Genomic DNA, 11,413 nt, shown 5'->3' on the forward strand with positions numbered 1-11,413 from the left:
ACATATATCCCCATATCTCCTCCCCCTTGCGTCTCCCTCCTACCCTCCCTATCCCACCCCTCTTGGTGGTCACTAAGCACTGAGCTGATCCCCCTGTGCTATTCGGCTGCTTCCCACTAGCTATCTATTTGACATTTGGTAGTATACATAAGTCCATGACACTCTCTCACTTCGTCCCAGCTTACCCTTCCTCCTCCCCAAGTCCTCAAGTCCATTCTCTACGTCTGTGTCTTTATTCCTGTCCTGCCCCTAGGTTCTTCATAACCTTTTTTTTTTTGAGTCCGTATATATGTGTTAGCATATGATATTTATTTTTCTCTTTCTGACTTACTTCACCCTGTATGACAGACTCTAGGTCCATCCACCTCACTACAAATAACTCAATTTCGTTTCTTTTTATGGCTGAGTAATATTCCATTGTATATATGTGCCACATCTTCTTTATCCATTCATCTGTCGATGGACACTTAGGTTGCTTCCATGTCCTGGCTATTGTAAATAGAGCTGCAATGAACATTGTCGTACATGACTCTTTTTGAATTATGGTTTTCTCAGGTTATATGCCCAGTAGTGGGATTGCCGGGTTATATGGAATTTCTATTTTTAGTTGTTTAAGGAACCTCCACACTGTTCTCCATAGTGGCTGTATCAATTTACATTCCCACAAACAGTGCAAGAGGGCTCCCTTTTCTCCACACCCTTTCCAGCATTTATTGTTTGTAGATTTTTTGATGATGGCCATTCTGACCGGTGTGAGGTGATACCTCATTGTAGTTTTGATTTGCATTTCTCTAATGATGTGTGATGTTGAGCATCCTTTCATGTGTTTGTTGGCAATCTGTATATCTTCTTTGGAGAAATGTCTATTTAGGTTTTCTGCCCATTTTTGGATTGGGTTGTTTGATTTTTTGATACTGAGCTGCATAAGCTGCTTGTATATTTTGAAGATTAATCCTTTGTCAGTTGCTTTGTTTGCAAATATTTTCTCCCATTCTGAGGGTTATATTTTCATCTTGTTTATGGTTTCCTTTGCTGTGCAAAAGCTTTTAAGATTCATTAAGTCCCATTTGTTTATTTTTGTTTTAATTTCTATTTCTCTAGGAGGTGGGTCAAAAAGGATCTTGCTGTGATTTATGTCATAGAGTGTTCTGCCTATGTTTTCCTCTAAGAGTTTTATAGTGTCTGGCCTTACATTTAGGTCTTTATTCCATTTTGAGTTTATTTTTGTGTATGGTGTTAGGGAGTGTTCTAATTTCATTCTTTTACATGTGGCTGTCCAGTTTTCCCAGCACCACTTATTGAAGAGGCTGTCTTTTCTCCATTGTATATTCTTGCCTCCTTTATCAAAAATAAGGTGACCATATGTGCGTGGGTTTATCTCTGGGCTTTCTATCCTGTTCCATTGATCTATATTTCTGTTTTTGTGCCAGTACTGTACTGTCTTGATTACTGTAGCTTTGTAGTATAGTCTGAAGTCCAGGAGCCTGATTCCTCCAGCTCTGTTTTTCTTTCTCAAGATTGCCTTGGCTATTCGGGGTCTTTTGTGTTTCCATACAAATTGTGAAATTTTTTGTTCTAGTTCTGTGAAAAATGCCATTGGTAGTTTGATAGGGGTTGCACTGAATCTGTAGATTGCTTTGGGTAGTATAGTCATTTTCACAATGTTGATTCTTCCAATCCAAGAACGTGGTATATCTCTCCATCTATTTGTATCATCTTTAATTTCTTTCATCAGCGTCTTATAGTTTTCTGCATACAGGTCTTTTTTCTCCTTAGGTAGGTTTATTCCTAGGTATTTTATTCTTTTTGTTGCAGTGGTAAATGGGAGTGTTTCTTTAATTTCTCTTTCAGATTTTTCATCATTAGTGTATAGGAATGCAAGAGATTTCTGTGCATTAACTTTGTATCCTGCTACTTTACCAAATTCATTGATTAGCTCTAGTAGTTTTCTGGTAGCATCTTTTAGTATTCTCTATGTATAGTATCATGTCATCTGCAAAAAGTGACAGCTTTACTTCTTCTTTTCTGATTTGGAGTCCTTTTATTTCTTTTTCTTCTCTGATTGCTGCCTCTCACGTCTTTAAAACCATTTTCCTTTAGGCATTACTGAAAGGATAGATTAGAATTGTGAAATAGGAGGCAATTGTATATATTTATATTAAAGCATTCTCCCTTATGAAGCTGTTGTTGTGTCTGGATTGAGTATTTTAAAATTTCCTCTTTTTACACCCTAATGTACTTTGCTTGAAATTTACTTTTCTTTCCTTTGGGATAGGTATTTTCCATTATGATTAAACAATGGCAATTTATAAATATTAGGGAATATACTTAACATTTAGATATAACTTTAACAGGGATAGCTTCTCAACTGGATTGGTACATTTCATATATTGTGTTGCTGCAGTTTGTGAGATGCACCAACAGTGACTATGTGTGATTCCTTTGGTGCACTTCTGTGATTACCAAAAATATTGCCCATTTAATTTCACTCATATTTAATAGGTTGCAGGAGTGATTTTAATAATTTCTAAATTACCTATTATGGTACCACTATGAGACCCTTTTCGATTTCTAAGGAAAACATAACTTTTAAAAATCTTAGATCCTAAACTGATATGATTTATGCTATTTAGTAAGAATGTCTCAGCCCTGGTCCCAAAAATTGCTCATAGGTATCTCTGTCACCGTTGGGCTCTGGGATGATCTGACTTCGGGAAAATATTCATGAATGTCTAGGACTGCAAAAATTAGTGAACTTTGGATACCTGGAAATTGTAGCGATAGTTTGTGGACTATGCCTCAATTCAGCTTAAGGAGGAGAGTTTGAGTTTCTGAATGCCTTTGTCTTCATGGGAAATTGTGGTGCAATACATAGAGTAAAACAGGAATGTGGTATGATACAACTAGCTGGCATGAGGAGAGGAAAGAGAAAATAATAAATGAATATAGAGAAACAAATCGTATCTGAGGATAGATCGTTTAAAATGCTGAAGCTTTAAAATATAATTTGGAAATATCAATTGTCTTGAAACTGTGACAGACATATTTGGATGCTGGCATTAAGAATACATTCCAGAATCAGAGTGATACATATTTTTTTAAATGCCTAGGAGGGCAGTAGATAATTTATAACTAATATCACATGGAAAATACATTTTTGTTTGAGTGGACACTGGGTTTCTTTTAGAAAGTAATATTTCTGGTTAAATAAATTGTTGCACAATTATATTATGGGCTACTACATAGCTATAAGAAATAAAAAATGGGAAACCTTTTTATGTACTGTTAGAATATGTTATCTTCAAGACATAATGAGTGATATATACACTACTATGTATAAAATAGGTAACTAATGAGAACCTACTGTACAGCACAGGGAACTCTACTCAATGCTTGGTGGGGACCTAAGTGAGAAGAAAATCAAAAAAAGAGGGGATATATGTGTACGTATAGCTGATTCACTTTGCTGTACAGCAGAAACTAACACAACATTGTAAAGCAACTATACTCCAATAAAAATTAATTTAATAAAATAAAATGCACCAAAGTCTTATAGCTCAGATTTCAAGGAAACTCAGTAGAAGTTTCCTCAAATTTGATAACAATCAAAAAATTACATTTTATTACTAACAAATGGTTGAGAATTTGAAAGAAACCTCTGCAAACTGTCAAAAAATAAAAAGCAAATTTCCATCAATTAAAAAAATATATATAATGAGTGAAAAAAGCAAGATGCAGAACATTGTATATTGTATACTTCCTTTTGTGTCTAAAACCGGGGGAGAATATTTTTAAAAATCCGCTGAACTATACAAAACATACTAATGGAATGATACACAAAAAACAGAGCACTCATTTCTCCTGGGAGAAATATGTTGTTGAAAGCATAGAGGGAGAGCCTATAAAATATGCCATATGTGCCTTTTGAATTTCGAACTGTATGAATGTATGCCTATTTAAAAACAAATAAATACTCCTGTAAATCCCCCCCCCCCACAAAAAAAGAGAAAAAAAAATAGTTCCTTGCAAAACATTTACAAGACATTAGTGCAGTTTCTGGGGAAAACCTCTGGGCGTCGCTGTAGGTCAAAAGAAGGGAGAGAAGATAATCAGAGACGCATTTGGGAACCTCTGAAAGGGTAACTTCCTGCTCAAACAAACCACACAGGGGAGGCCAGTACAGGTTTGGATACAGGAAACGAAAGCAGGAGAAGTGACCCTACCGCGGAGTTTGCTTATTCCTCCTCCCGACCAAGGAGCAGAGCAGCAGCGGAGGGAGACAGGATGAGGCCGAGCGCAGAGACGAGCGGCCGAGCGCGGTGGCGGCAGGTACTGTTGCCCTTCCTGCTGTCTTTGTTCCGCGGGGCTCTCCCAGACCAAATTCGCTACTCAATTCCCGAGGAGCTGGCCAAGAATTCGGTGGTAGGAAACCTCGCCAAGGATCTGGGGCTCAGTGTCCGGGACTTGCCGGCCCGGAAGTTGCGGGTTACCGCAGAGAAGGAATATTTCATTGTAAACCTTGAGAGCGGGGACTTACTTGTGAGTGATAGAATAGACCGAGAGCAGATTTGTGGGAAGAAGCCTCTGTGCATTCTGGATTTCGATACTGTCGCTGAAAACCCACTAAATATTTTCCATGTATCAGTAATAGTACAGGATATAAATGACAACACTCCGCTATTCAAACAGAGTAAGATTGACTTAAAAATTGGAGAATCCACTAAGCCAGGTAAAACATTTCCACTAGACCCGGCGCTGGATTCGGATGCTGGTCCTAATTCACTGCAAAGATACAACCTTAATGAAAATGAGCACTTTGATCTCACAGAGAAACAGACTCCAGATGGACGTAAATATCCTGAGTTGATTCTGAAACATTCTCTGGACAGAGAAGAGCAGAATTTTCATCATCTGGTCCTGACAGCTGTAGACGGTGGGGACCCACCCCAAAGTGGCACCACCCAGATCCAAATCCAAGTCACAGATGCCAACGATAATGCCCCAGTGTTCAGCCAGGATGTGTACAGGGTCAGCCTGCAAGAGGGCGTGCCCCGTGGCTTCTTAGTGCTTCAACTGACAGCCACCGACCAGGACGAGGGCATCAACGCAGAGATCATCTACTCCTTTCATAATGTGGATGAACAAGTGGAACAATTTTTTAACTTAGACAGAAGAACAGGAGAAATCACGACAAAGGATTATTTTGATTTTGAAATCGCTCATAGTTACACTCTTACTATAGAAGCGAAAGATCCTGGAGATCTAGCAGCCCATTGCAGTGTCCAAGTCGAAATTCTTGATGAAAATGATTGTGCACCGGAAGTGATTGTGACTTCAATATTTACTCCCCTACCAGAGGATTCACCACCAGGAACAGTGATCGCCTTGATAAAAACAAGAGACAGAGACTCTGGAGAAAATGGAGACGTTTACTGCCAAATCTTGGGAAAGGCCGAGTTTATATTGAAATCTTACTCGAAGAACTATTACAAGCTAGTGACAGACAGGACCCTGGACCGGGAGGAGATCCCAGAATACAACGTCACTATAATGGCCACCGACAGAGGCAAGCAGCCCCTCTCCTCTAGTATAAGCATCACTCTGCGCCTCGCAGATGTCAACGACAACGCTCCAGTTTTCCACCAGGCCTCCTACGTGGCCCACGTGGCAGAAAACAACCCGCCCGGCGCCTCCATCGCGCAAGTTAGCGCTTCAGATCCAGACTTGGGGCCCAACGGCCACGTCTCCTACTCCATCGTGGCCAGCGACCTGGAGCCGCGCGCGCTGTCGTCCTACGTGTCCGTGAGCGCGCAGAGCGGCGTGGTGTTCGCGCAGCGCGCCTTCGACCACGAGCAGCTGCGCGCCTTCGAGCTGACGCTGCAGGCCCGCGACCACGGCTCGCCCGCGCTCAGCGCCAACGTGAGCCTGCGCGTGCTGGTGGGCGACCGCAACGACAACGCGCCCAGGGTGCTGTACCCGGCGCTGGGGCCCGATGGCTCGGCGCTCTTCGACACGGTGCCGCGCGCCGCGCAGCCCGGCTACCTGGTCACCAAGGTGGTGGCGGTGGACGCCGACTCTGGACACAACGCCTGGCTGTCCTACCACGTGCTGCAGGCCAGCGAGCCCGGACTCTTCAGCGTGGGGCTGCGCACGGGCGAGGTGCGCACGGCGCGGGCCCTGGGCGACAGGGACGCGGCCCGTCAGCGCCTGCTGGTTGCTGTGCGCGATGGGGGACAGCCGCCCCTCTCGGCCACCGCCACGCTGCTCCTGGTTTTCGCGGACAGCCTGCAGGAGGCGCTGCCGGACCTCAGTGACCACTCTGAGCCCACTGACCCCCAGGCTGAGCTGCAGTTTTACCTGGTGGTGGCCTTGGCCTTGATCTCGGTGCTCTTCCTCCTGGCAGTGATTCTGGCGGTCGCCCTACACCTTCGACGCTCCTCCAGCCCCGCTGCCTGGAGCTGCTTTCAGCCTGGTCTGAGTTCCAAGTCTGGACCCGTGGTTCCCCCTAACTACAGTGAGGGAACATTGCCCTATTCCTACAATCTGTGTGTTGCCTCTCAATCAGCTAAGGCAGAATTTAATTTTCTCAGCGTCACCCCAGAAATGGCTCCCCCTCGGGATCTCCTCTGCGAAGATGCCTCTTGGGTGCCAAGTAGTAATCATGGAGATGCTGGGGTCCCATTTGCCTCAGGTACTATTTTACAGGTGAGCTTTAATTTAATTCACTTTTTTACCTTGCGGTTTCAATGTTTCTTAACAAATCACCTAACCCGAGTAGAAGTCTTCAATTCACATTTTATTGTTTTGTGGGTAGAATTTAGGTGGTTTTCTGCCTTAAATATCTTAATCATATTTAAACAAATCTTTGACATAGGTTTTCTATCTGACAGGTGAGATTTATTTATCATAGTTACAAGCTTTTACTTCATAAGATACTTCTTTTTCTTCCTCATCTTTACATTCCTTCCCTCTGAAAGTTTATTACTGTTGAGACCTTAAGCTATTCCTTTTTCCTTCAGGGTCTTTATATTAGTTTTATTAATTTTAGTTGTACTTCCTCTTAGAATTATAGTACTTAAGAGTAAAGTAAACCATCTCACTAGTTTGGGAAACTGGGAACCAAAGAAAGGAAGAATTTTACTCAATGTCATGGCCTGTCAACAGCAGAGCATGGGTAGGACTGACATGAACACCAGCACTCTTCGTATCTTTACAAGCTAAGTGTCTTGGGATCCCGGATCTATTTCAAAAGGTTGTGAAAAGTTTGAGGTATGCAGTGTCTGCTATTAAGAGTGTGTTTAATAAATGGGAGAAATCTTTCTCTCTCAGGCACAATAACAAATTGCTCTTGTGAAAAATTGTACATTGAGAAAAATTTTGCAACCCATTCTCACATTGTTTCCTTAAAACTTTATTTTTTGAATTTTCTAGGTATAGATGTAAAACATCTTTATTTTCTTTATTTTCCTATGAAGGTGTCATTAAGTAAAAATTGCTTCTCTCAATGGACTCTCTGAAATGTCCACTTTTTTTTTTTTAGTCATGAGGCATTTCTTTTTCTGCTACCATATAAAGGTGATAACATTAAATATCTGTCTTAACATAGAAAGGCCACTCACTGCCTGCTCAATGATAAGTATGTGGACTTGTTTTTTCTGTAAGGGTGATGAACTAAAGCCCTTTCTGCCATAGTCACTCTACTGATTTTCCCCAGGTGTCTGTAACTGTTAAACATCTAACTCCAATTTAGACATAGTAATAGGAAAATATAAATAATGCATAGTTAATCCGACTCAAACTCTCAGTCTGATATAGTGTAGCTGCCATGTTCTTAGTGTGAAAATCTTGAAACTGTCTTGAAGACCTCACAAGTAACAAAAAGCAAAAAAAAAAAAAAACAAAAAACAAAAAAGTCCCTTTATTTCTTCTGCATATGACAGCTAATGCAATTTGCATAATTCAGTAGGCCTTTTTTCAAAGGTCTACTGAGAGCTAGAATTGTTTTCTTGACATTCTTATGTACAAATGGGCATGTTTTCATAAATATATCCTAATTAAAAAATGAAATCTTAAAACCTGCAAAAGAATTCTGATGTCCTAATTAAATGGACTCAATATAGGTAAGAAGTAAATAAAGGGCATAGACTCAATGGCACAGTAAATTAAACTTTTCTAAAGAAGTAAAAAATAATCTAATAATTATATTAATCTCAGAATTAATGTTGTGGAAGTCTTTTGCTATTTTAGAATTAAATCTTATTTAAATATAAGGAAAGTCATGTGGTAATATATTAAGGATACAGAAAATTATTAGAAATAAAATATAATTAAACATATTGGAAATCAAAACAGAATTGGTGTAGTAACTAGTTAGGACTCTGAGCGTCGCTGTTCACCAAAGTGGGAAAGAAGCTGCCGCTGATGCGATCAGACTCTGTTCCTTCCGCACTAAGCACGCGCAGACCAGACAAGCTTCTGGGAAAAGCCGCCCACCCGCGCCCCTCTCCCATTTCCGCAAGGGAATGTGTTCCCCTTGGCTTCAGAGAAGTAAGGAAACAGCAGGTTGGAACCAGGACTAAGAGAAAACTGGTCGGAGAAAGGCAATGGCGGATCCACTGAGGGGTTGGGGCTGCAGAGAGCTGTTCCTGCTCTCCATGCTGCTGGGAACGCTGTGGGGAGCCGGGGCCGGGCAGATCCGCTACTCGGTGCCAGAGGAGCTGGATAAAGGCTCCTTCGTGGGTAACATCGCCAAGGAGCTCGGGCTGGATTCCTGGGAGCTGGTGGAGCGCGGAGTCCGCATCGTCTCCAGAGGTAGGACGCAGCTCTTTGCTCTGAACCCGCGAAGCGGCAGCTTGGTCACCGCAGGCAGGATAGACCGCGAGGAGCTCTGCGCTCAGAGCGCGCGGTGTCTGGTGAGTTTTAACGTCTTGGTTGAGAATAAAATGAAAATGTATGGGGTAGAAGTAGAAATAATCGATATTAATGATAACTTCCCGCGTTTCCGGGATGAGGAAGTAAAAGTAAAAGTTAATGAAAATGCGGCTGTGGGAACGCAGTTAGTACTTCCCTTTGCTCGAGATGCCGATGTGGGTGTGAACTCCCTCCAGAGTTACCAGCTCAGCTCCAATATGCACTTCTCTCTGGCCGAGAAAAGCGACACAGATGGACAGAAATATCCAGAGCTGGTACTGGAACAGCCGTTGGACCGAGAGAAAGTAGCTGTTCACGATCTCCTACTCACAGCTTTAGATGGCGGAGACCCCATACTTTCTGGTACCACGCACATCCGCGTGATGGTCCTCGATGCAAACGATAACGCGCCCCTGTTCACTCAATCCGAGTACAGAGTGAGTGTTCCAGAGAACATAGCTCTCGGCACTCAGCTGCTCACACTAACCGCCACGGATCCAGATGAGGGAATAAATGGGAAATTGACCTACTCTTTTCGCAATGAAGAAGACAAAATTTCAGAGACTTTCCAACTTGATTCCAACTTGGGTGAAATCTCAACTCTGCAATCACTGGATTACGAAGAATCCAGATTCTATCACATGGAAGTGGTAGCTCAGGATGGAGGTGCTCTTCTTGCCAGCGCTAAGGTACTAATCACAGTTCAGGACGTGAATGACAATGTGCCTGAAGTGATCCTTACCTCTCTCGCCAGTTCCGTCTCTGAAGACTGTCTTCCCGGAACGATAATTGCTCTGTTTAGCGTACATGATGGTGATTCTGGAGAGAATGGTGAGATTGCATGTTCTATTCCCAGGAACTTGCCTTTTAAATTGGAAAAGTCAGTTGATAATTACTATCACTTACTGACAACAAGAGCCCTGGACAGAGAAGAGATCTCAGATTACAACATCACAGTAACTGTCACTGACTGTGGAAATCCACCACTGTCTACAGAAAACCACATCTCCCTGAAAGTGACAGACATCAATGACAACCCTCCCGTTTTCCCTCACACCTTATACTACACCTACATTCCAGAAAACAACCCCAGAGGCATCTCGATCTTCTCTGTGAACGCCCATGACCCTGACAGCGGCAACAATGCCCAGGTCACTTACTCTCTGGTTGAGAACAAATTTCAGGGAACACCTCTATCATCCTGTGTCTCCATCAACTCTGACACTGGAGTCCTGTATGCACTGTGCTCTTTCGACTATGAGCAGGTTAGAGAACTGCAGCTGTGGGTGATGGCCAGTGACAGTGGAGACCCTCCACTCAGCAGCAACGTGTCACTGAGCCTGTTCATCCTGGACCAGAACGACAACGCACCCGAAATTCTGTACCCCGCCCTCCCCACTGACGGTTCCACCGGTGTGGAGCTGGCACCCCGCTCTGCAGAGCCCGGATACCTGGTGACCAAGGTGGTGGCTGTGGACAGAGACTCAGGCCAGAACGCCTGGCTGTCCTACCGCCTACGCAAGGCCAGCGATCCAGGACTCTTTGCGGTGGGGCTGCACACGGGCGAGGTGCGCACAGCGCGGGCCCTGCTGGACAGAGACTCACTCAAGCAGAGCCTGGTGGTGGCGGTCCAGGACCACGGCCAGCCCCCTCTCTCGGCCACCGTCACGCTCACGGTGGCTGTGGCTGATAGCATCCCAGATGTGCTGGCGGACTTGGGCAGCCTCAAACCCTCCGCCGACCCTGACGACTCGAGCCTCACGCTGTACCTAGTGGTGGCGGTGGCTGCGGTCTCCTGCGTCTTCCTCGCATTTGTCATCGCGCTGCTGGCGCTCAGACTGCGGCGCTGGCACAGGTCGCGCGTGCTGCAGGCTTCCCTCAGCGGGTTGGCTAGCGCACCCGCTTCTCACTTTGTGGGCGTGGACGGGGTGCGGGCTTTCCTGCAGACGTATTCGCAGGAGGTCTCGCTCACCGCGGACTCGCGGAGGAGTCACGTGATCTTCCCGCAGCCCAACTACGCGGACACGCTCATCAGCCAGGAGAGCTGTGAGAAAAGCGAGCCTCTGCTGATATCTGAGAAGATAACCGCAAAGGAAACAGAGCTAGGAGTTGTTCGGGTGAGTTTTCTTTTTTCTGTACCTATGCTTGGAGCATTTCCTTCATTTGTTTCCATCATTTTTCTGCCCCATTCAAAATCGGTTAAGTACGTAAATAGTGAATCATTATTTGCTTTATTTACAGATTAACTTGATTTGATAATTGATGCTTTCTCCATTTGTTTTCAAATTATATTTTGGTTTTAATGTCTTTTTTCTATAATATGTGGATATTTTAGAAACTATAGCTGATATCCATAGGTTTAAGTGAAACAAGTATTTTAAAAGAAAGTGGTTATACATAATCACTTTATCCTAAGGCTTTCTTATACCAGAACTGTTTGTTAATAGAAGAGTTGTTTGATTAGAACATCCAAATTGTTAGATGTAATGTTCTCTTTTGAATA

The 11,413-nt window shown here is 43.5% G+C and overlaps 1 protein-coding gene across 5 annotated transcripts in view; it reads left to right on the forward strand.

The window, feature by feature from the left end:
• The window catches only part of LOC133090991 (protocadherin gamma-C3), a 165,033-nt gene that overhangs the window by 17,975 nt on the left and 135,645 nt on the right, over positions 1 to 11,413 (forward strand). The window contains exon 1 of one of the 5 annotated variants that reach the window (XM_061189732.1): positions 4,152 to 6,705. The exons of 3 other annotated variants lie outside the window; for them this stretch is intronic. In XM_061189732.1, coding sequence (XP_061045715.1) covers positions 4,285 to 6,705 — 2,421 coding nt within the window. In that variant the 5' untranslated portion in view covers positions 4,152 to 4,284. Of the gene's footprint in view, positions 1 to 4,151; positions 6,706 to 8,471; positions 11,028 to 11,413 lie in introns of those variants that run through there. One more of the 5 variants, XM_061189725.1, reaches the window with a different exon arrangement.

The sequence above is a fragment of the Eubalaena glacialis genome, chromosome 4 (genome assembly GCF_028564815.1).
Source record: "Eubalaena glacialis isolate mEubGla1 chromosome 4, mEubGla1.1.hap2.+ XY, whole genome shotgun sequence".
NCBI lineage: Eukaryota > Metazoa > Chordata > Mammalia > Artiodactyla > Balaenidae > Eubalaena > Eubalaena glacialis.